Source organism: Aotus nancymaae, unplaced genomic scaffold (assembly GCF_030222135.1).
Source record: "Aotus nancymaae isolate 86718 unplaced genomic scaffold, 86718_ANA_hifiasm-v0.15.2.pri h1tg000072l, whole genome shotgun sequence".
NCBI lineage: Eukaryota > Metazoa > Chordata > Mammalia > Primates > Aotidae > Aotus > Aotus nancymaae.
In genome coordinates this window covers 496,180-521,534 of record NW_026988487.1, presented here as the reverse complement: position 1 = coordinate 521,534, position 25,355 = coordinate 496,180, and the positions used below count along the sequence as shown (strand labels likewise).

Here is a 25,355-nt window from a genome sequence, read left to right as displayed (position 1 = left end):
GCTGGGACTATAGGCACGTGCCACCATGCCCAGCTAATTTTGGGGGTTTGTTTTGTTTTGTCTAGATGGGGTTTTGCCATGTTGCCCAGGCTGGTCTCCACCTCCTGAGCTCAAGCGATCCACCCACCTCAGCCTCCCAAAGTGCTGGGATTACAGGTGTGAGCCACCACACCCAGCCTCATTAATTTAATTATTCATTTAGTCCACAGGTCTTTTCCCTGTCTGAGCCTAAAGGCCTAATCTGTAAAATGGGGATGTTAATGTCTAAACTTTGCCTTTGGGCACAGAGTGAGAGGGAGGCAAGACAAGGGTGGAGAAAGCAGGTTGTTTTCAATGAAAGACATTTCTGAGCAGTGATGGGCTCCATGGGCTCGTCGGGTTGCAGCAGCATGACCTCCCTGTTACCCCTACGCCTGTTCCAGCCACCAGCAAGTCCTCAGAGTGACCCTGACCCTCCCTGGACCTGAGCAGCCCAGGGAAAAGACACAGATCGATTCCAATCTAGCAAGCGCACCGGCCGGCCCGGCACAGATCAATGCTTCCTGTTCCAGGCAGGGAGGGTGTGAGAGACCCCGGCAGGGGTCTGAAGCAGGGCTGGGTTCTCCTGCGGGAGGGGGATTGCCATAGAGAGACGGAGGCTGGGAACTCTGGGGGAGGGGAAGCAAGGCTGGGGTACCGTGGGAGAGAGGAGTTGGGCCAGGGATGGGGTTGGGGAAGCCAGAGAGATAAGGGAGGCGCTGCACGCCTTCTCTTTTCTCCAAGGACCGTCAGTGTGCAAGGCTGACTATATTTTTTGAGTCCAAGATTCAAGCCACAGGGAAGATTCGAAAACTGGCAAAATCCAGAATCTGAATGAGGGGAAGGGCAGAGTGAGGAAGGCGGGTTCTGCCACCCTCGGCTCAGCCTGCCCCGCCTGGGAAACTCAGAAGGCGAAGGTGGCCCGAGGCTGGGGTGGCCGGGAAGTGGCAGGCGCCCCCCAGTGGCCAACTGGGAGGACGGCACAGGTGCTTGGGAAGAGTGAGGTTGTCATATGTTCAAACAATTCCAAATTCCACGTTTATTTATGAGCCTCATTTATTTTTATCCTCCACCACATTCTTTTACATGAGATCACTGTAACTCATTATGACAATTAAGATCCCAACATCTTAGTGACACCATCTCATAAGCCATCAAGCCAGTCCCCACCTGGCATCTTTACCCCAGATGTAACCCTCTACTCTGTCCTCTGGCTGCCCCTGGGCAACATTCACACATGATGTCATCTGCAGAGGAGGAGAATGGGGAGGGGAGGAGAGGGAGGGAGAAGGAAGGAGAGAGGCAAAGGGACAAATTAGAGGAAGCAAAGCCACCAGCTTCAAGAAAGGGAGGACTCTCTGGGGCCCCTGACATGAGTCCTTCCCAGCCCCAAACTCAGGATCTGGAATTCAGGTCTCTTGTCACCCTCTCTGTGGAGATCAGGAGGCTAGATAAAACCCCTCCCTTGGGGACCTGAGAGGATGTCACATGTGTGCCCTGACCCACTGCCTGGGCAGGGGTGGCAGCTGGGGTATAGCCCTGGTGGGAAGGGAGGGCAAGAAGCACTCAGGGTGAAGATACCAACTCACAAGCCCACAAGACCTGGGACTGGGCAGGGCAGCAGGAGGGGAGCGTGGAGGCAGCTGGAAGGGTGGAGGACCTGCTTCAGGCCACACCCACGCACACACACAAACACATTGCATGAGGCTCCCCAAGTCCCTCCTCTGCAGACAATGCTACAGGAGCCCAAGTCACCCAGGAGGAGCCCTGAGGCATTGCCACCTTCGATTGTGCCTGACAGCTCCATCCTGCTGGGTGCCTGCTACACTGGGAAGCACACTGTGTGCTTGGAGGTTGGAGGGCAGAGGACAAGGGTCAACCGGGGCCAGATATGTCTCAAGCTTGGCAGAGGCTCTGGGAACCTGGATCAGGGGAGAGGACCCTTTGCTTCCCCTGCGAGTGAAGGAATCGGCCTCCCTGTCCCTGGGTGCCCCTGGCTCTGCCTTCCTCATGTGCCCATACCCCTCCGTCTCTGCTGGCTGGCTGTCAGTCCTTGGAGCAGAAGCCCATCTGTGTCTGTTTTCTACAACCATCTTTTCCGCCCCATACCACAGCAACCAAAGTCATTTTCCGGGCAATTGCCTTTCTGTAAACATTCCTGTGTAATATCCCCCCAAATTGCTAATACCCAGCGCCCTGTTGAGTCTCCCTGTCACTCCAACTAGAGCCTCGGAGATGGGGGCGTGTGATGGGGGAAGGGCGATGGGAGGGGAGGAGACAGCTGGACTGAGGATTGTGGTGGGGGGTGCTCCTGCCTAGCTCCTGGCACAGAGGGTGGGCCAGGAACACCACACTTCTGCACAGTGATCCCCACTCCCTGCCAGCCCAGCACCACCCCCTGAATGTCAGCCTCCACTTCAGGAGAGTCTGCCTGGACTAGGAGGGGAGACAGAGAGGAAGGGGGAAGGGAGCCCACTGGACAGAAGGCCTGAGGCAGGGCCTGGAGGAAAAGGAGCTGACTTGAAGGCGTGGAGGAGATGGCTAGAAGATACAGACTCCTGGTGACTGGGGGCAGAGCACTAGGGACATGGGGCAAGGCCAGGCAAGGCGTCTCCAAGGAACACCAGTTCCCCTCCCCACCACGGGTGACAAGGGGACAGAGAACAGGGTGGAGGCCAGGTGTAGCCCATCCCCCCAGCATGGGCCTTGCCCACTCCCTGGGCACGGCCATGGAGGGGGCAGGGGGAGGTGGACAAGGCAAGAGGTGTCAGGTGGTTCCTGGCAGGTGACACACGTGTTGCCCCCTTCCCCACCTCCCAGCACTGATATATGGAGAAGCATCTGGAGCAGGCCGATTCTCCTCACTATACAGCAAGGGAAACTGAGGCCCGGGAGGTTGAATGATCTAACCTGAGTCATCACATGGACTCCCTTCCCCAGGGGCAGGGGTAGAAAGAGGGACTAGGACTGTGGCCTCTGACCCTGTGGTCTCTTACATCCCTCTGCCCAGGGAATCCCGCAACCCCCTTCCCAAGCTCCACAGAAGCTGGGCATCCAGATGGGATGGGGGATGACAGAGCCCTGGAGGGAGCTGGGAGCAGAGGTGACGTGAAGGGAGCCCGGGGAGGGTGAAGGCACTGCCAGTCACAGCTCTGTGCAGGCGGAAAAACACAAGCCAATTTGTGCAGATTTAAAACTCACTGAAGGCCACTTAGTTGGTAAACGAGTTGGAATCTAATTAAAGGACCTCTTCGAGGCTGGGGAAAGGCACTGTCACCTGCCTAGGAGGAGCGGTGAAGCTGGAGGCCTGGGCCCCAGCTGCTACTGGTGAAGCTGCTGGGGCTCTCTCTGGGGAGAGCAGATTTGAGGGGGTCAAGCTTCCTGCGGGTGGGCACCTGGGGAAGGCGGATGCCCCATCAGATGCTTCCCTGGCGTAGCTCTTCCTACTCACCCATCGCAGGCAGACTGTGTCTACTCACACAGACCAGGACATTCCCAGGTCACACGCCCTCATCTCCTCCCTCAGACTGGGGCCTCCCTGATGGCAGAGGGGCCATTCCACCCAGAAGAGCAGAACTGGGTGTGGTGAGGAGGCCCACCAACCACATCAGGAGTGGGGTTGGGGTCCTGGGGACACTCAAACTTGCCCTCAGTGCCACCTCCACCAACTGCACTGCCTGCAGCTGTCCCTCCCCCAGTGCCCCAGGCCCCACAGCACAGCAGCTCTCAGACCCTGGTGGTGAGGTGGGGCCTCCCTTCAGCTCTCATCTCTGGGGAAGGGGTGTCCCCCTGTTTACCCGTCCTGTGTCAGGAAGCCACAGTGCTCTCCAGCCAAATGCCTTTCCCATGCAGGAAACTGAGGCCCAGAGAACAAACCTGACCCCATCTAGAGGAGCTGAAGGCAGAGCCCAAAGTGGAACCCAGGGGTCCTGGCCCTCAGGGGCAAGGCTTTTTCCATTCCACGATGCCACTTCCCAGAAAGCAGCTGCCTGGGGAGCCCCTCTCTAGGCCACGGGCCCCAGGAGGACACAGACTAACAACCTCCTTAGGAAGGATCAGCAGCAAGGCAGAAACACTGCAGCAGCCCCCGACAGGGAGAAAGGCTGGAGGCCACAGTGCTCACCCCAGCCCAGGGGGATGCCCACCACACAGAAATCAGGGTCCCCGCAGGGCACCCCAACTGCACACTCAGACAAGACTCCCGGTCCTTGCAAAATGTGCAAGTCAGCCCCTTGCCCAGAATTCCAGATATACAACCCCCTTTCTTCCCCCCACCCCACCTCTCTCACACACAGCAGGCCAAGCTGTGACATTACCCAAAACCACTGGATCCACTGACTAGTTATGTGACCTTGAGCCAGTTAGGGGACGCTCAGAGTTTTAGTTCTCTCATTTGTTTAAAAAAAAGCAGCAGAAGCTAATGACAGGCAACAGGCATGCGGACAGCAGACCCCGGCTGAGCAGAGCCAGTTCCTTCTGATCTGCCCCAGAGCCCGATTTCCTTCCACCCCACTGTCAGTTTTATCAGACCCAGGACTGTGGGGTTGTGATTTTTGGCTTCTAATGAAGATCTAGCTAATTGGCTTCCCTGGGAAGGGAGGGGGCAGAGATGTGGGGGGCAGCATGTCACCCCCAGTCTGAAGCTGGAGCTGGAAAGGCTGGGAGCAGCCCTGGCGTGTGCCCACGTGGCACTGTGTAAACCAGCTAACTCCGGTGTGGCATCTCTGCTGCTCACGCGCCCAGGGAAGGTGTCCTGTCAACTCCACATCTCCATGGAGAGGCAGCCGAGGGGAACACAGGCCGAGCGGGAAGGGAGTGGGGAATAGTGGAGGGTGGGAAGGGAGGGAGGCCGGCGCCTGTCCTCGGCTCTGCCCTCACTCTGAGGAGGCTGCAGGAGCGTCCTCTCCCCAAGGGGCACTCCAGCCTCAGAGTGCTGTGCCCTCTGTGTGTGAAAGGGATCTTTGCCCCCTCCTTGCAGCTGCCTCCGGCTGAAAGCATGCCCAGGGGGCAGCATCTTGTTTCCCGGGGGAGATTCCAATCCCTTGGAAGTGAGTGGTAGAAGCCCCACCCACCACCCTGCCTCCCCATAGGGAAGCATTTTCAACACCAAGTCCTCATCAAAGGGCTCAGACATTTTGGGCAGGAGACCCAGCCTTGCCCAGATGCCCTCGATATCCTCCTCAGAGACACCACCTTTTGTGGAGACAGGCCCTCCCTAGGAGGCCTTGTCCCAGCCCCATGACCCTAGCACTCAGGCAGCTCCCTTGGCCACAGAACCAGCAGGGTTCCTCCAGGTCCCCAGCATATCCCCAGTCGCCCAGGCACACACATTTGCTCACTCCCACCTCTACATCAAACCTATGCACCTGGCTGCCCAGCACTTGCTCACCGGCGCATGCCCGTCACAGCCTGCCTCACCTCCACCCTCCACCTGACCTCAGGCGATCCTCCCACCTCGGCCTCCCAAAGTGCTAGGATTACAGGTGTGAGCCACCATGCCATGAACCACTTTTGAACACCCACACATATGCAAGACAGTCTACATGCAGGGGTACACCTGGGCCCACCAGGGCATCCCCCTCTGCCAACTTAGATGCCACATGGACAGGGAGGGCACCATGCCAGTGCATGCACCTCATGCAGTGCATCTGGGACTCCCTAAAGCACCAGGTCGATGCATCTCCAGCTTGGGGTGGAAGATGGTGGGGATTTGCCTATCCTGAGTCCCTCATGGAGGCGACATCTTCAGCCCCTTTTCCACTTTGCCAGGTGCAGGGTTTCCTTGCTAAGGTGTTTACACAGTCTTACAATAGAGGAATCAGCCCAGTAACGTCAAGGCCACCCACTCTAACAAATGCTTAGCCAATGAGACGATGCCCATGAGTGAGACCCTCCTCCGGGACCTGGATGCCTCCTGCCCTCATTCCACCTCTACAGGTGCTCAGCGCCTCCACCACGGCAAAGGGGCCCGCGGGCCTTTGCTCAGCTTCCAGCTCTGCTAACAGGGAAGGACAGGGCTGCTGGGTCCCAAGGCTCAACCCTCACCTCATGGGTTAATTTCTCTGCCACCCTGCAAACCAGCTGAGAACAAATAGCCGAATCTGCAGCCCATGATTCTCTCTCCCTAAGGACATCTCGTTAGTATCCCAAGAGACTATGGAGGATGAGGCGAAGGGAGCCCAGGGTTCAGAGTTTGGAGAAGGCAGGAGGAGACTTGGCGAGTCTCCTGCTTGGCCTCTGGGTCCAGGCAGTCTTTGGAAGCCGGGACCTGGTCAGATACCAGGGGCATCTTGTGGAAGTTATCTTTGTTGTCTAATCTGAACCCTCCCATCAGAGCAGAATCCAGGAAGGTGGAGTACAGGCTTTAAGCAGGGGAAAAATAACCCGCTTCCCCTTCTGCAAAATACACAAAGCCTCCCATCCTCCCTTCTCCAATCCATACATCCATCTTGAGTGATGAGTTTAAACCCAGTATCAGGCTTGCTGGAAGCCGTGGGAAATATGGGCCAGCCGTGAAAAGATAACTACTTTTTTTTTTTTTGAGATGGAGTCTTGCTCTGTCACCCAGGCTGGAGTGCAGTGGCATAATCTTAGCTCACTGCAACCCCCATGTCCTGGGTCCAAGCGATTCTCCTGCCTCAGCCTCCTGAGTAGCTGGGACTACAGGCCCATGCCACCACACCCGGGTAACTTTTGTATTTTTAGTAGCGACAGGGTTTTGCTATGTTGGCCAGGCTGGCCTCAAACTCCTGAGCTCAGGTGATGCGCCCGCCTCGGCCTCCCACAGTGCTGGGATTACAGGCGTGTGCCACCGCGCCCGGCCATGATAAGCACTCTTGAACACCCACACATATTCATGACAGTCTGCAAAGGGCTTGTGCAGCCATCGTTCTCTCAATTCTCATAGTCACCTTGTGAGGTTGCAACCCCCCTATTTTACAGGTGAAGAAACTGAGACTCAGGAAGGAGTGACTTGTCCAAGGTCAGAGTTGAGTGGAAGAGGCTGATCTCAACTGCAGGGGTGGTTAACCCAGGTCCTCCTTCTTTCCCTACAGTCTGTTCCCCTGAGGAAGATGCTGATCCTGCCACCAGGTTGTCTGTGCGTACTCATCTAAGCCATTGGGTTGGAGCCCCACAGCTTCCCTCTGTCCGTCCTACACCCTAAGAAGCCAACACAGAAACAACCCTCCTTCCCAGCTAATCACAGAGACTCCACCCAGTCCTCCTAGGGGGAATCTGTTCCCCAGGGCTGGAGGAGAGGGAGGAAGCAGAGCCACCCCTAGATCACAGAAACCCAGGCTGGAAGGGGGTCCCACAGTCCTGAAAGACCTTCTGGGGGACCCTCGTTTCCACAGCCTTCTCGTACCTGCGCTGGATATGAAGCCCTCCCAGCCCCTGCCATAGGCTGTGCAAAGACAGAACTGCAGATCAGGAGCTCCAGCCAGCCAGGTCTTGGATACTTCCAGGAATGGAGAACTCATTACAGCAGGGCACCAATCACCTTGTGGGGCTCCTCCTTCCTTAAAATGAGTCACAATCTGTGCCCAGGGCCCTCAGAGGAACCTGGGGGAAGGTCACGACCTCCCCTTTTGGAGCAGAGTGGAGGCTCCTGAACCGGAGCATCTGTCATGAGCCCTCAGGTCCTTCCTGCGTGGCGCAGCCCCCTGGCCATCTGCACCACCCTTTGTTGGGTAAACCCCATATTGTCACCACCCTTCTTGGCTGGTGGCCTTCAGAGCTGCTCCAATGGTCTGGATGAGGTGTGAGCAGCTCAGGTGCCTCCTCTCTGCTTCTGTTACTAAAGTGCCTTCGCTAGCGCCCCTGCTGCCCACGGTACATGTGCCAGGAGGAACAAATGCTCAGGGCCTAAGAGACCTGCTCCTGGGCCAGCATGTGCCTTCCTCGGCTCCTGCTCCTAACTCTCAGGCCTCCCCCAGCCTCAGACCTCAGTGGCCAGCCTGACTCCTCCCACCTGGGATGGGTGAAGATCCTGGTCCAGTCAGCTGAAACTGCTCCTTCCAGTCACTTCCATCTGCTTTCTGGTGCCTGGCCTTGCTAATGTCACTTGAGGGGTCTGGTCTGAATCTTAGCACCTCCCAGCAACTACGCCCCTCAGAGCTCCAGCTTCAGACACCAAAAGGTGTGCCCAGGAGTCTGAGTGGGCAGCCTGCTCTGCCTGGAATTCTCTGGCTAGTGGCCTGAGGCCCTGGATGCCCCCATCTGGCAGTCAGCCACTCTGAGAACTGGAAAACCACAAGCCCACATGGTAATATCTGAGGCATATTAACCACACAGTGCTTCCTCCTTGCTAACCTACTTCCTCCTCCCAGTGCTGACCATACCCTGCAGCCGGCAGGGCCCCAGGCTTGAAGGAGCGGCTCCCCCACCCTTAGCTGCTTCCCTGCAAGTACCCCACGTCTGCATCCCATGCTTGCGCAGTGGCTAATTCTGGTGTCTCATCAGATGGTAATTATGGGGGAATCAGCAGTGCTGTCATCTCTGCAGCTCGGCACCTGTCACCACACCACCATCCCCAGGCGGCTGGGATGGGACCGGAAGCTGAGGGAGGAGGGGCATGCTGGGGTGAGGGGCATCTGCACCGTTCCTGCCTCTGCAGCCCTCACTTCCCCACCCTGCCTCCTCAAGGTGAGCAATGCATAGCAGCCAGGTGGTCACCAGCCATGCAAGTGCTCCCTGTTACCCGGGGTACTGAAAGCAGGGGCCATGTGTCCCATGTAGGCACCCCCATGACCAAAGAGAACAGGCAGAAGGACACAGCGAGCCAAGGCTCATATCTCACCTTGGCCACTTCCCGTATGTGTGACCTTGAACAAGTCATTTCACTTCTCCAGGCCTCAGTTTCCCCAATGGCAAAATGGAGAAAATAGTGCCTCCCTTGTGAAGATGGGAAGAAATAAAATGTGTAAAGTATCTAGCACAGTGCCTGGCACACATGTGGTTAGGTAGTCATTCAACAAACAATTCATACACAGCTACTATGTGTTAGGCAATATGGGGATGCCAAGATGAATGAGATGATTTAGCAAGGATCACACTGTGGCCGCACTGACTGAGGCACAGGCTTTTTTTTGGGGGGAGGGGCTGGTGGTGTTTGGTGTTATTTCTTTGAATTGTAATACCTCTAAGGAGCACAGAAGGCGAGGTAAGGAAGTACGGGCTGCAGAGGCAGGAAGGCGCCCTCCTCACCACAGTCCCCACCATTCCCTTGCATCCCTCATTTGCTGCCCCTGCAGGTACCCCATTTTACAGATGTAGGTGCAAAAGCAGGCTAGCGGACTTAGTTATGTCCAGAACTGGTGACTGTTCAAGAAAGGTCACATTAGGAGCCACCAGAGGTTTGACGGTGCTCCGGGAGATCCCAGGGGCAAGCCGAGGTGGTTGTCGGGGGAAGGGCACTTCAAGGAGGAGCACAAGTGGGAGGTGATAAAGGGGACCCAAGCCGCAGAGGCAAAGGCCCACGGGGGAGAAGGCCAGACCCAAGGCGGGCTGCTGGGGGCCCCACCTGGCTGCAGCACAGACTCCTCAGGAGGAGCGGGGTCGGGGAGGAAGGTGATGAATCCCAGCATCGATTCTTCATGGCGTTGGGCCACAGAGGAGCCCTGCTTCCGGAGTGTAGAGAGGGAGGCAAAGGTGCACGAGGGAACGGGGAGAGACCCATGCAAAGCTTCAGGCAAAGGCAGAGGGGAGGAGAGGGGAGGGCGGAGGGTGTGGGGCTGAGGCTGCCCTGCTAGACACTGGGACTATCTCTCTGAGCCCAGACATGCTACTTAACCCCTCAGGTCTGTCTGGCTCTTCCCCCGCAAAACAGAGACAGCCGCATTGAGCTCACAGGGCAGCTGTGAGGATGGAGTGAACTAACACCTTACAGTGCATGACCCAGCAGGTGGCTCCCAGAAAGCACCCAATAAATACCGGCCAGCAGTATTTTCATCATCACCAGCGATAATTTTTTTTCCTCAAAACTCAGCCATGACTAAATGAGCTCATCCCCTGAAAGCCCACAGAGGGAGCACAGGTCTCTTCTAACCAAAACCGGAGTCAACAGTGAGGGGCTGACCCAGTGTCCACTAGCACAGTAGCCGCCCGCCTCCCACCCCTCTACCCTCACCAGGCATTTCAATAATCCTTCATCACACTCTTCCAGAACCTATCCATGTCTTATTCCACTCTGGCTGATAAAGCCAGGACAGGGGCTGCTTCACCTTTTTACAGATGTAGAAAGTAAGTCTTGTAAGGTACTGAGCTCCCCGTCACTGGGGTTGTTCCAGAAGAGGGCGGGTGAAAGAGAAGAACATTCAGGTCTCAGAGGCCCTTGCCCCGGCCGCCTCTGCCTGGTTCACTGCCCCTGAGCCCACACCGCAGCCTAAGCTTGGCCCCTCTGCTGTTTGTGTGGGGAAGTGGTTGGGGGGTAACTCACGGGAGCCAGAAGGACTTGCAATCTCAAGTCCCTCTGCGTTTCCCAGCTTCTCCCAGCAGCTGAGGATGGGGGAGGGAGGGAGCAGTGTCGTTGCTCTTTTAGGAAAACGGTAATTTTAATTAAGAGGCAGACAAACGAGCGCTCTGCAGATTGTCTCAGAGCAAAGTTATTAAAAAGCCATCAAGGCGGCAGCAGCCATGGTGGCAAGGAGAGCTGCCTCCCCCAGCTGCCCGCCCGGATTGGGGCTGAACAGTTCAGAGCGCTAGAGAAGGGCTGGAGGACATGGAGCCTGAAAATAGCCCCTCTCCCGAGAAGGCAGGGCAGCACCAGATAGTACCCAGGGTATAGCCTGCCCAACCCCGGGCAGTGACTGGGGATGCAAAGGGCACCTGCAATCAGGCAGCCCCTGCTGTGGGCCTGTCACTACTTTTTCTTGACTTTTCTCAGCAATGCTACCCGGGAGGTGTTCTTGTACCACTTTACAGGCACCAACACTGAGGCTCAGAGAGGGAGAGTGGCTTGTCCAAGGTCACACGGCTAGGACGTGGTTGAAGTGGGGGTCTGAACCCAGGGCAGGCTGACTCTAAAGTCCAGTGCTCCAGGCTGCAGGTCCTGGGCCCAGATTTGCGGGGGTGGCTTCCCCCACCCACACCCCCTCCTCCAGGCAGGCTCCTTGATGTCCTCTGCAGCGGCCTCAGAAGCAGCCTAATAGTGTTGCCCTTAGTCATGAGGGTCACTGCTTGCTTGGCAGGGTCACATTATGAGGGGATGCTCTTCAGGGACAAAGTTACAAAGGAGCTGCCAGCAGGGGGAGCAGGGGCAGACAGACAGAGGCCAGGCCCCACAGCCAGGAAATCTTCCCACTCTTCAGCCTCTGATTGCTCACCACTTCAGCAAAGCATGCAGGAACCTATCTGTCTTGGTTGCTCCTGGACTCTAAGCTTAGCCCAGTGCCTGGCACAGAGAAAGTGTTCAGTAAGTCTTTTTTTTTTTTTTTTTTTTTTTTCTGAGACAGAGTCTCGCTCTGTCGCCAGGCTGAAGTGCAGTGGTGCAATCTCGGCTCACTGCAAACTCCGCCTCCCAGGTTCAAGCAATTCTGCTGCCTCAGCCTCCCAAATCCCTGTAGCTGGGATTACTGGCACCCACCACCACACATGGCTAATTTTTGTATTTTTAGTAGAGACAGCGTTTCACCATGTTGGCCAGGCTGGTCTCGAACTCCTGACCTCATGATCCGCCTGCCTTGGCCTCCCAAAGTGCTGGGATTACAGGCGTGAGCCACCACACCCGGCCTTCAATAAGTCTTTTTGAATAAATGGATGAATGGATGAACAAGCAAACAATTGAATAAATGAAACGAGATCACAAGTTTGCAAGTGCCCGTAAGCTAAATAAAACGGTCCTGTCTTCTCCCATCCTCCACCCTCTTGGCATTGCTGCAACATCAGTTTTCCCCAATAAGAGGTGCCCTTTGCTCCTGACCCCTCTCCCCAGGCCACAAGCCCCGTCAGCAGAGGGTTCCCGTCTCTTCTGTTCCCCCCAGCCCTTGCTTACATGGTGGCGTTGCAGCCCACACACATGTACATGCACGTGTGCTTGCGCTCGCACGTTCACTCATGCACACACATGCACACACGGACGTGTTCTCTACCAGCCAAAGTGCCCTCCCCAGAGTCAGCTATCTGCTGCCCCCTCCCCTGGCAAAGACTGGGCCCACCAGGGATAGCCCCCTCCCCGTTTCTGGCCCTCCAGGCTGGGGAGGGACATCTGACTACGGAGAGCTGGCGGGAGGGGGAATGGTGGGGGCCTCCCTCCTGGCTTACTAACCTGGAGACTTTAAACAGAGGGAACAGAGTCCTGGAGGCTTCCCTCCCGCCGCACGCTGGAGCCCTGGGTGAGGGACAGGAAAGGAGGAAAGTCGTGAATGAATGAATACCCAGAAAGGCCCAGCTGAAGCAGAGGAGCTGGAGAGAGGAGGGGGCTGGGGCAGGGGCTCCCAAAGTGGGCCGGGGCCGGGGCCGGGCCATGGGCCATGGTTTGGGGGAGGTGAAGCAGGGATAGAGCAAGGCAGAGCCTTAGGAGCTCTCCCTTTGGGGTGGGCCCCCCAGGACAGACAGGATAGAGACTGGGTGTCATAGGAAGAGCAGGGACTGAGCGGGCAGAGACACTGGTGGGAGACAGACAGGGGGACAAACAGAAGGACAACACAGAAAACATAGGGTCCCCAGAATTGGGTTCCCAGGACAGACAGCTGACAAGCCATGCCTGGTTCTCCTCCCAGAAACAGGGGCAGACGCTTTACTAGGGGGCCGAACCTAGACCCCAAATGATAGCCGGTCTGCCTCCCTCTTGCAAGGTCACGCCATTCTGGAAGGTTGATGGGTTCAGGGTCAGAGAGGCCTGCCATCACTGCCCTGGTGACAACCCTCTCCCCAGGCTAAGAGACTCCCATCTGCTCCACTCCCCACTAACCCTGAGAAAGCCCCACTTCCCCTGCCTGCGTTGACGAGACAGGCATTTCCCACCCAACAGGCACTCCTAGGTGCACACTGTGCTAGGAGCTGTGCAGGAGAAGGACGCCCTGCCCAGACCTCCCTGAAGTCCTTCACCTAGCTCCTGCCTCCACACCCCCAACCCTCAGCCTACCAAGGCAGGGTCCCCTGCAGCTGTCCACCATGCCCGGCCCTGCAGGGAAGTCCTATCTAAACCTACCTCCCTCATGCTGCCATACCTATTAACCTTTTACCCTGGGGCACGCAGCAGTAGGACCTTTCCTGCCTGGAGACGCGGTGGCCTGGCACCCGCTCAGGCACAGCCCTCCCCTTGGCTGACTCAGACCCATCCATTCCCACTTCACGTCTGGCTACAGGCATTCTCACAGCCCCCTGCCAATCTCATGGTTCCAATTTTCCCACCGATTACCCAAAACGCGGACATCAGAGGGAGAAACAGCTGTTGGGACACGGACTGGGAGAAAATACTAAGAATGCTCACTAACATGTCTAGCCCTAGAGGGCTTCCTGGATGAGGTGGTGGGAGGCACAGGAGTGAAGGCTCAGGAGCTCCAGCTTCCTTCTTACCCCCAGCCCTAAGTGGCAGCTCCAGGGGCCCAGCCCCAGACAGGCTGCAGTGATAATCTGGGTTCTAGAAAAATCTAAAGAGATTTCTTATGCATGCCCCTTCTTCAGTGGAGGATGGGCTCCCATTCAATCATTCAGTCAGACAGAGGAAGAGGAGGAAGACAAAAAATGACTATTTATTGAATGTCTACTGTGTGCCAGGAGCTCTGCCTAAATTACCTCATTTAATCCTGCTACCCACTCTGTGAGGAAGCCAGTTAATGCCCTCAATCTACAGAGATGGAAACTGCTTCAGAGAGGTGAAGCAACTTGCCCAAAACCACACAGTGAGTGACTGTCAGGGCTGCGACTGCATCCCAGAGCTGTCCGACTCTAGACCCTGAGCTCTTAACCCAGGAGCTAAACGTCTCCTATCCAACCTCCCCAGTCTTTGGCTATCTCCCTTTTGGTGGCCTCTGGGAAGTTCCTCCTAAAGTCTAACCTCTTTCTAGTGGCTGCTCCAGCAGAAATTATCTCCTGTGGGCATAAGGTAGAAGAGAAGATTTCTCTTTGGTCTCTGCCTCGTCCTAAGAGTGGGAGGCAGACTGTTCTAACCCCAGGCTGCCAATGGACCAGCAGAAGGGTGAGCCATCAGGTTGAGGAGAGAGGCGGGTCCAGGATTTCCTGAGCTTCATCTTTAGTTGACTTCTGCCTCTCTAAGAGCCCCTTCCTGCCCCTCCCACTTCCAGGATAGAGGAAGCTCCAGGAAGCCCTGCACAAGCCCCTTCTCGTTTTTTTTTTTTTTTTTTTTTTTTTTTACCAACCAGAAGTCCCCATAGTGCCCAGGTAGAGGAGAGTGCAGAAGTTCCGGGGTGGACAAAGTGAGACTGTGGCAGTCCCCACAGCCCTTGCCTTTCCACACAGCCCTAACTTTCCATGGGTAAGGGGGCTGCAGACAAGCATGGGGGACTCATCAGGCCAGCCTGGTCACTGGGTGGGGTGGAATAGGCAGAGGACAGCCCAGGAGAGAAGGCAGCGAGGCCCAACCCAAAGGCTTCAAGGAGCCATGGAGGGCCTTCCCAACGAGCCGAGGTCGTTCATTCTTCCCATAAGAAGCAGAGGCTGGTGCCTGCGGCACCTGCTATTATCATGCACCCTAGGGGTGAGGGGAGACTGCAGAACACGTCTCCGCCTTCCCCCAATTCCCCAGCTCTACACAAACAGAAACAGCTAGGCTCTTTCTGCGGGGTCTCTGGGTCTGGGGTCTCTCTATAAACTGAGTCTGGGGGACCCTCTGTGGCCCCCTGGGTCTGTGGTCTCCAGCATGTTTTGCCAGCTGGAATGGAAAAGAAGCCAGTGCTCTGGAATGAGTGCGTTTGCAGAGGTGAGGAAGACAGGCAAGAGAAAACCCAACTCCCTTCCAGTCTTGGCTTGCTCCATACCAGGACATGCAGGCAACCGAAGCAGGTGGCCGAGGCTACCAGAAGCCAGGATAAGGCTGTGGGGGAGCTGAGCCACCAGCTGAAAGTGCCTTGTGGAAGAAAACCCGGACTGGATTATAATCCCTGGATGGAATGGAGTGTGGCAAAGCCAATTCTGCCTGGGTGGGAGGAAAACAGTGAGTTTAGGATTCAGAGCTGAATCCTCTGGCCACTCCCTTCTCCATCCCCTGGACTGGGAGGGCAGCTGTAGGCAAGGTGTGTCTTCGCAACAGGAGGGAGGCTATCTGTAAGGAACGGGTGAGAGTGTGTGTGTATGTATTCCAATATTCTCTTGGGCCAAATCTCCATTTTTTTATTTTGCTTAACTGAAGCTGGGAAACAATCTTCCCACCCTCCATGTGGCAAAGCAATATTATCTCAAGGGAGAGGAGGTAGAGAGAGCCTGGGAGTGCTGGAAGGGAGCTTGAAGGTCTTCTAGTCCCACCCTCTTTTCTTATACCAAGGACACTGAAGACCAGAGGGGGCAACTAAATTGCCAGGTCACACAGCAGTAGGGTAGATAGGCAAGCTGACTCCAGCCCAATGCTGCTGCTTTACAATTTACCTCTCTGCCCTGAGGAGCAGAGGAGCAGCTTCTCTGTCCCCTCCTCTTCTCCCTCTCCCGAAGCACTGGACCCCTCCCCATCAGGGCCCCCTGCACTCTGTCCACCACACCAGTCAAATGCCTCAGGATGCCCAGAGGTCATCTGAAAGGTCATGCTGACCAGTCCCCTGCCCCTAGGTCCAGGACTAGCCTACGGTGCTCACAGACCACTGTCACTGAGGTGAAAGACACAAAAATACCACCAGAGCCTCCCATCCTGAAGTGGCCACACGCCGGGAGGTTTATCTTCCTATCTAACCTCGATTCCTCCTACTACAGCGTGGGCCTGCTTCCTCTCAAGCTGTCCTATGCAGAGATGGAGGCAGGGGGAGAAAAGCAGGTTTCCAGCCTCCACACCCTTCTGTTTGCCCACCCCCAGCAGAGAGGATGAGGGCAGGGTGTCCCAGGGTGGCTGGGCTCCAAGCCCAGTGCATGCGTGGGGCCCGAAGGGTAGGGTGAGGGGCAGCAGCCTGAGTATGGGGAAACAGCTCTTCTAGGAATTGCCCCTCCAAGTCCTCATCCTCTGCAAAATCCTAACTAAGTCTCAGGCTTAGAGAAGAGTCTGCTCTGGGTCCAGAGACATCTGTCCCCCATCCCATCACATTTATTGGCTGTTTATTATGTGTCCGGCACTATGTGGGATGTTTTCATCTGTTCTTTCATTTAATCTTCACAACAATTTCAGGATCAGAAACGAATCTGCCCCCTGGGACAGTCCTTCCTTAAGACTAAGTCTAACCTTGATCTCTCTTGCTGCATTTCTCTGGCCCAGTCCTCCTTGGTGGTGGAGGACATTTTTGTTCCTGTCTTCAGAGACTCTTCTCATGACCCAGTGGACTTACGGTATCTTCTCCAGGCTATCACCCTTGACCCAGCCCTGCCCAGGTGAGGGGAGATATGTAGATAAAAGGAACCAACGCAGAGCTGAGAGCGGCATGGGGGGAGGCTCTGGGGGAGGTCCCCACAAGATCAGGAGGGGCTGCCGGAGGTAGGGGCAGGACTGGGGTGGCAGGTTCTCCTCCCTCATAATGTCTATGACCCCTGCAGGGGGCCTGGGCCCCACCTTCTCTGTAAGCCACAGAGGGCCCAGAGAGGCAATGAATGACCTAGTCCTTCTCAGTGACCATCTCTGAGGCCCAGGTTTCAGCACACACATACACAGACCCCAGGGGAATGGGCAAAAGCAGGCAGGGGCACAAGGACAGGACTTGCCCTGGCTGAGCCTGGGAGGTGAAGCCAGAGGGGGAGCTCTGACTCCTGGCAGAGGACGAACAGCCCTAGGAGGGCATGCAGCCGCAAGCCCCTCTGCCTGTGGCAGGATCCGGCCTCCGTGGGGGTTTGCACACTCCATCCTAGCCACAGGCAACTTTGGGGAATTCACCCACCACATGGCTTCTCTGTTTTGACCTTTTGGAGCAGAAGTGCTGAGGGCAAGGGTCCCCTCCACTATGGCCATCCCCCAACCCTGCCCCCAGCATGGATGGAACACAGTGGTCAGACTTACCTCCCCAGGGAATGCTCAGGCCCAGCTTTCACCCCTCTGGGAAATCAGAGCAGCAAAAGCATGGGCCAATGGGCAAGGGGAGTTGGAATGGTGGGTGGGACTCTGGGCCGGGTGTGGGCGGCACCCTCCCCCTTCAAGCAGGCACCATTAATATATGCAAAGCATATGCAAATCACCCAGAAGAGAGACACAACACTGCTGGAATGTCACAAGAGACCTTGGAGATCAGCCAGCCCACGCCCCCTCATTTCACAGGTGAGAAAAGAGGCCCGGCTGGGAAGGGACTTGCTCAAGGTCACGAAGACATTTGGGCACTGAGGAAGGATAAGAATGAGCTCTCCTGACTCAGCGCACTGCTTTTTCCACCAGGGTCTTGTCTTTCTGCTGGGGGGTTTACAACATGGCACAGGGGCCCCAGGGTGTGGATGGGGTTCCAGGCAGGCCCATCAGAGACAAGGGTGGGAGATGGAGCTGAGAGGCTTCTTGGATGCCTCCCTCCCTGCCTCTGCGCCTGGAGTTGGTCTGGTGGGTGTGAGGGGCAGCGCAAGGGCAGAATAGCACCTGCGGGGGGCTGATGGGTGGAGGGGCGGGAGGCCGGAGGTAGGCAAGGAGAAATCCCAGGGGCAGGGGAGGAGAGCAGGGAAACTGGAGTGTTTGAGGCAGGGGAGAAAGAGCCCAATGTCAGGGCAAGGTGCCCGCAGTGGTGTGGGGACTGGGATGGCGCCCTCAACACACACACACTCACACACTCACACACACACACACACACACACACTCACACACACACACTCCTAAGTGCTCAGCAGCCCTTCCTGCCTGGACTCTGACAATTATGGCACCTGACAGACCATAATAGTTAACCCAGGCCCATCCCTTCTGAGGCCACTTTCCTGCCCCCAACCTGGCTTCTCAACCTTCCAGTCCTCGAAAGCAGGGCCAGAGCTGGGGAAAGGAAGGGGAGGCAGACGATGGGAGGGGCAGTCAGAGGGAGAAAGGGGAGGCAGAAGAGACGAGGAGACAGCGTTAGAGAGAGAGACAGCAGGAAGGGCAGCGCAGGAGAAATTGAGGGGCAGGGAGCAGGAGGGGAGGAATGGGGAGATGGAATGGCACAGAGGAGAGATGGGGGAGGGGGAAGACTGAGGGCATCCAGGGGAGTGCTCTGGAGCCCCCAGAACTGAGGACGATGCTGGAGCCCAGCTATCGGGTACAGGAACTCTGACCCTGAGGTTCTAGGCTGCCTGGCAGGCATTGGAGACCATGCTCCTGCCCCTCTGCCCACCTCCCTAGGAACTCCCCCCCATGCCAGGAACTCAGTCCTCCCTCCTTCACTGCCTCCCTCCCTTCCTCCCTCGGGGCAGGCACTGCTTCCCAGCCAAATCCGAAGCCTTCATCTCCGCTTTTCAGAGCTTGAAATGAAAGAAGGGGAAGCCAGGACAGCCCTCAAACTCGCTGACGGCCAGATTTTTATTATCTTTGCTCGAATGGGCCCTAGGAAGCCAATGAGGGATTCTTCAAAGAGCGTCTGAGTGCCTCATTGAAGCCTGCACCTGCAGCAGCCCACCCACAGCAGGCAGCCAGGACTCGGGGGGCACTACCTGACCCCCCACCCCACCCCCAATCCTAGAGTCCAGAGCCTAGGCTACCAGGAGCCTCACCCTCAGCACCCTGTGCCCAGCAGGGGCCCCTCAGCCAGGAAACCAGGCTTGAAGCTAACCTAAGTCTGCTGGGCCTCTAAGGCAGTCTCTGTCCCTCTCTGGGCCTCAAGGACATAAATGAAGGAAGAAAACAGATCTCCTTGCCAGGGCTTGGAGGAGATAAGTGCTTGGGATTCCTCGAAAGAGCAGCTTTTATGGCAAGCCCTGGATCCTTCCCCTGAACTCCCTGCCTGCCCAGCACTCACAGGCCCCTCTGCAGGAGCTGCCCCTACCACAGCCACCTCTTCCTGTGCCCCACGCCCACTACCCAGGATGACAGACACCATGAACTGTTCTTCCTGGGGCCCCAAACTCAGCTCCCTCGGTTCAAATCCTCAACACTGTCTCCCTTCTTTCCCCAAAACCTAACCTGGAGTGGGGGTGGGGCTCAACAAACTGGGTACTTCAAAGAGCCCAGCCCCCGCCCCAAACACTTCCAGGGCTGGGGTTTTGGCAGAGAATGCCAAGGTTGGCATAGGCAGGCGGCAGCCATGCCACCCCACCCTCTAGCTCTGACCACACTGTCGAGATCAATGCCCACAGCCAAAGAAGGAATCAATGGTTCTAATTAAACCCTTTTTCCAGGGTGGGTCCCTGGCGAGAAAGAGAGAGAGAGAGTTGGGGGGGAGGAGGAGAGAGAGAGAGAGAGAGAGAGAGCGCATCATAGAGGCCCTGCATCCCATCGCCCAACCCAGTACCCCGCACATCTTTTAAGATGCCTGGAACCCAGCAGGGATCAGGCCATGAAGACCCAGACCCTCTGCGTTGTCAGGAAGGCAAGTAGAAGGGCAGGGTAAAAACCTGAGGTGAGGGTAGCTGTCCGAGGGGCTCATTCTAGCGACCCTTCCCCTAGAGGAGCATCCCCCTCCACTCAGCACTCCCCAAGGACCACAGTTGCCTCTTCCAGACAGAGCTCCAGGACACAGACAGTGGGAGCCAGAAGGGGGATTTGCGCCTCCATCCTAGCCCTGAGGGTCATCACAGAGAACCAGCCATCGTGGAAAAGGCGGAAGGAGCAGGAATTGTTGTAGGGGGGTACTGGACAAAGACCCTCTTGTCCTCAAGGCAGGGTGGCAGGAAGCCAGGGCAAAGCCTTTGCACTTGCTGCCAATGGTGCCTGGGTGCCAGGCAGTCTGGGTGGGGACAGCGGGGGTGGGGGGAGGAGGGTGGTGGTGGTGGTGCTGGATCTTATTCTTGGAACCCCTCCCCTGCCCTCACCCCATTCCTTGCTTCTACCCCAGGCCACCAGCTAAGTCTCTGCCTCAGCAGCTCTCAGCTTGCCTGAAGCATTCCTCCCTGTCGGAATGTTCCTTCCTGTGTCCCTGACACCTGTATGGAGTAGCCCATCACCAACCAGAACCAGCAGAACCTCTCACATGCACCACAGCTGCTCCTCACATACAACCACACCAGAAACCACCACCATCACAGCTGCCACCAATGGTGACAGAGCCTCACAATCTCCAGCAAATTCATCATCAATTTTTAAAGACCAACAAGAGGGAACAGGAAGGGAATAAAAGAAACTGAGGCACGGAATTAGACAGCAAAGCAGTTGGTTCAAGGTCACCCAGACCAAGATACCAAGAGTTGGGAGGAAGGTATCCTGATGACCCCTCAAAAGTGCTCAAACCGCACTCAAAGGAACATTCAGGCCCACAAACCTGGAAGTCTGGTCAGCTTCCCTCACTCCCAACCCTCACCTGTTTCCCCCTTCCCTGAAAGAGACAGCAGCTCCTCCATCTCCTCTTGAAAGGCTGCTGCCAGAAACCCTCCCAGCTCAGGGAGCCCACTTTCCTTAAAGTTGGGGCACTGCAGGACCTCCTGTTCCCACAACATTTGAGGAGAGGGGCTGGGAAGACAGTCCAGGATCCCCCTCCTTGCACACCTCCCGGCGACTGCTCACCTGGCTCCCCTCGGCCCCCAGGGTCCCTCGGTCCGGCCTCCTCCCTGGGAGAGCGGGCTCTGCCCTCCGCTGTCCTCTCCCACCAGGCCAGGGCAAAACGCCGGAGGCACTGCCAGGGCTGCATGGGGAGGCGTGGGGCTGGGGGGCGCGCACCAGCAGCCGCACACGCCCCGCCGGGCCCTGCCAGCCGAGCTGCGGAGGCACCCGGCCGGTCCCCTCTGCTTCCACCAGCATCCTGCTGCCCCCACCGACAGGACTCGGAGCTGGCCCGGGAGCTTCTGACGTAGCAGGGGGGTGCGTGGGAGGGGAGGGGGGGCCATGGTGCGTCCCCTTCCCAGCCCCACCCTCTACCCCTCAGCCACCTGCCGTCCTACCTTCTCACTCACCCTAGATGCCCTCCCCAGCTGGGGGCGCCCTCCCCTGCCCTCTGGCCTCCACAGGGGGAGGGGTTAAAATCAAATAGCCCCTCCCTAAACCCCTCCCTCTCGTGGGCCCTTCCTACCCGCCGGTAGAGCGGGGAGCTGGTCCCCAGTTTCTGCAACTGCTGCTGAGGCTCAGAGGTCTCCTGGGCTAGGGCCTCGAGATGCCGGGAGCGGGGCGGTGTGTGGAATCACAGGCTTGTATCCTGGCAACGCGGCCAACCCCAGAACGCACTCATCCCCTTCCTTCCCTGGGGGCTGGCGCAAAGGACCACCACCACCATCCCAGCGCAAGCACCCCATTCTGGGAGTTGGGGGAGGGAGGCCTTTGATGCACCCCTCACTTCTCCATCCCCTTCCCCTCCCCCCTGCATCCTCATCTTTCTTCACCTCGGATGGACGCCCGCCTCCCTCCACCCTCCTCGCCATCCAACCTCCTTCTTCTCCCCTCCCCTGCCCCCTCCACATAAGCCCCTTTACAGTTTAACCCCTCTGGCCCCCACCCCGGGGCGCCGCGAGGCCCTCCCCACCCAGTCTCCTGCCTCGCCACCCTACCCCCTTCTCTGGTCCCAGCACTCCTCTCGCCCTGGTCCTCCTTCCAAGCCCGGCGCACAGCGGTCCCCTGCCCCCCACACACCTGCGCCCAGCATCCCTCGCCCCGCCGGCCACCGCCTCCCCGGCCCGGCCGCCGCCCCCGCCCCCGGCCGAGGGGGAAAACACACAAAGAAAACAGAAATACCTTCCACTTAAGCATGGAGGCACATTAGGGAGGAGAGAGACAGGGACATGCCTTGGGACGGAGCGTTCCCCATCGGGCGGGGGCGCGGGGGGCGGGGGCCCCGGGCCGGCCTGCCTGGCGCTCGCCCTCTCGCCGCCTCGCGGGCTCCTCGCTCGGCCCCAGCCCTGGGGCGCGGTGCCAGGCGGGCGGGCCGGGGGCGCGGGCCCCGCCGGGGTGGACCAGCTGGGAGGGCGCCGGCGGCCGGGCGTGTGGGTGCGCGCGCGCGCGGGCGTGTCACCGAGTGTGCGAGAGCGAGTGTGTGTGTGTGTGTGAGTGTGTGCGCGCGCGCTCGGGCCGGCGCGGGTGTGTCACTGCTGGCGGGCGCGCGCGCGGCTCTGGCGCGCGCGTGTGGCCGGAACGTACAAAGGGCCGCCCGGGGCGGCGAGGGAGGGGGATGGGAGGGGGTACTGCGCCTTCTCGCGCCCTCGGGCTGCACCGCGGGATCCCGCAGCGCGCGGCCGGGGCTGGGCGCAGGGCGCGCTCACTCTCTCCTCCCCGCGCCACCTGCTTCTCCCACCCCTAGTAGTCTTCGCGCCACGATAGAGACAAATGCATTGACCGGGAACCGGCGCGAAGGTGGCACCCGGGGAAGCGGGGACACCTGGAGGGTGGAGGACTCCTGGGTCTCCCAGCCCGGGCGTGCCTAGAGATGGAAAGGCTCTCGAGGCGGGGTGGGGAGGCGGAGCGGCGAGACTGGGGGCTCCCTTCAGCCAAGGTGACCTCGGAAACCAACAGCCGCCCCAGGCCGGGAGCGCCTGGACCTTCCTCTGCTTCTGCTTCTGCCGCGCGACCCCTCACCCCCCGGCGCCTAGACGCGGCTAGGTCAGAGGGACTGGGCTCCCCGGCGCCCTCTGCTGGGCCGCCTCCTGGCCCCCGCTCCGGATTGCAGCCCCTCCTGCAGGCGTGCGCGGGAACTGCAGGCGCATGTGCTGGCAGGGAGGGCGTCCGTGCTCCTCCGGCCTGTGAGACCCCACGGCAGGACGCCCCAGCGACTGTCCCTGCTCACGCCTCGCTTGGCAGCGCCACTGCCGCCTCTACCGCAGCCCACAGAGCACCAGCTCTGTTTCACCCCGGCGTCCCCCGCGCCTCCTCGTCCCGCCTTCGTTGGCCTACCTGTTGGCTCTGCAGACTTCTCCAGCGCTGACCCAGACTCGGACCCAGGCCCGCGCCGACACCTCGTGCTCCAGCGGCCCCCTCCTTCCCTCGCTCCGATTCTCTGGTCTGTCCCTTCTCTCTCAAGCTTTCTTGGAGAGGAGAAGGTGGGCTGAGTCCCCTGCCCCTTTTGTTTACTTCTGGCGTTTCGAAAAACGGTTTAGATGAGCAGGAGAGGGGACACCGTACATCTCTATTCACTATGGGCCACCAAGCAGAGTGGAAGGCAGGCAGAGAGCCCAGGAGAGAAGACCCCACCCCAAGTGGCCTAAATGACAAACCGGTTTCCCCGCTTCCTGGTCTACCCAGTTGCAACCTTAATCTGGGCTCTCCCAATTTCCTGTCCACCCCCAGGCCTGCTCCTGAGCCAGCCACATGCCTAGCTAGGGACAAGGTCCCAGATGCCCCTTAGAGATCAATAACCAATTGCAGTAACTCAGGTGGCAGGGCCAGGACCAGAGGAGAGGCCCTTTCCAGCCCCAGCGGGACAGATCAGGAGGACAGCCAAGAGCTGTGTCCTGGACACACGGTCTGGGCACACGACCCCAGCGGCCGGCACCCTGACTTCTTCCCTCCTGGGCCAACTGCCTTTCCCTCTGCCAACTGGATGGTGCCCATCTTTTGGCCTCTGAATGCACAGTGGGCATCCATCCAGCGCCCTGCCTGGCTGCCTGCCCAGGATGGGCATGGGAGGCAGTAGGCTCTATGTAGGGGAGGCTCAGGGGAGGCAGGGGTGGCTTCCCCTCAGCACACAGACGCCACCTCCCAAGCAGCTGGGAGCCCAGCGCTCTGGCATAAGCTGCTCCTCCATTCAGACTCCCCACCGACTGACTGTGCTGGACTGCTGCCCTTCACCTCCCAGCAACTCAGATTCCCGCCAAGGGACAAGATTTCTTCCCTCCTCCACTTTGAGCCTAAGGGGAAGAAAATCAGCAGGTGCTCTACCAATAATCTCTAACCCTTTCAACAGCCTGACAGAAGTGAGCATTGTCAACCCCATATCAGAGAGGTATAGCCAATTGCCCACTGTAAGGGCAACAGAGTTGAAATTCAAATCCACATCTGCCTTATGCCAAAGCTCCCTGCATTTCTTCTATCACCATCCTCTCATAACCCAGTGGGCCGCCACAGCAGGCACAACCCCTGGCACACAAAATTTCATAACCATACAGTTGACCTGGGATCAAGAATGTGGCCGAGAGTTCAGATGTTTAGCCATGCCAATAATCCGGACGGGGACAGGATCGGGTCCTGTCGTGGGGAGAGTGACCTGAGGCATTACTTCTAGCTGACACTTGAAAAGATGCTGCCAAGACAGGTGCATCACAAGGTCAAGAGATCGAGACCATCTTGGCCAACATGGTGAAACCCCATCTCTACTAAAAATATAAAAATTAGCTGGGCATGGTGGTGCACACCTGTGGTCCCAGCTATTCAGGAGGCTGAGTCAGGAGAACCACTTGCTTGAACCTAGGAAGTGGAGATTGCAGTGAGAGAAGATCATGCCACTTCACTCCAGTTTGGTGACAGAGACTCCATCCCCAAAATAAAGAAAAGAAAAGATGCTTGTGCCATCGAGTGGAGGTTTGTCTGCCAACTCCACTGGCTGGGGTTGGGTGGAAAGGTTCTGTGAAGCAGCCCCCCGGGATGGGGAACAGTTCCAAAGGTGTCACCAGAACAAAGCATCCATTCTTGCCTGCCCTAAGGTGAGCTCGCTCATCGTGAAGGCCACCTCCATAGTAAGGAGCTTAAAATCAGATTTATGTAATATTTTTAATGTGTAAAGCTCAATTTAATGATGAATCCTTAGCATTTCTGATCATCTTCATAGCTGTCAGCTCATTTGAGACCCTCCTCCCTTCTCCTCCCCAAAGATGCTTTGTCCACACCCACCCCACCCAGCTGACTCCCTGGGTCCCCCAGAGGGGTAAGAAGGGATACAGCTCCCTGAATAGAAGCCAAGGCCCCAAGGCTGAAAGTGGAGCCAGAGGACAGATGACCTGGCACCACCACCCCTCACTGACCCCAGGAAACATGGGTGCCTTTCCCTCCTCCCATCAGGTCTCAAAAGGAGGGGTTCCTGGTGGAGCAAGAAGACTGGGGACACCATCTCCACTGATCAGGGTGAAAGCAACACAGGTATTACTTCAGCTGAGAGAAGAGAATTGCTCCTGTAAGCTGGCATGGTGCCCAGGCACAACCAATGTGCCAGCTGCCTCCACCTGAGATGCCTCAGGTGCCACCCTGCCCCCACTCTCATTCCTCAACAGGTAACTTCCCTCTGGCCCTCCTCCCCTGTGTC

The 25,355-nt window shown here is 57.8% G+C and overlaps 1 protein-coding gene across 4 annotated transcripts in view; it reads right to left on the bottom strand.

The window, feature by feature from the left end:
- Positions 1-20,828, bottom strand: part of SRCIN1 (SRC kinase signaling inhibitor 1) — a 71,084-nt gene extending 50,256 nt beyond the window's left edge. For all 4 annotated transcript variants that reach the window (XM_012451908.3, XM_064367471.1, XM_064367473.1 and 1 more), the window contains exons 1-2: positions 20,705-20,828; positions 12,284-12,346 (exon numbers count right to left, since the gene is read on the bottom strand). In XM_012451908.3, the coding sequence (XP_012307331.3) occupies positions 12,284-12,346; positions 20,705-20,828 (187 nt within the window). The remainder of the gene's footprint in view (positions 1-12,283; positions 12,347-20,704) is intronic.
- Between the last annotated feature and the right edge of the window lie 4,527 nt (positions 20,829-25,355).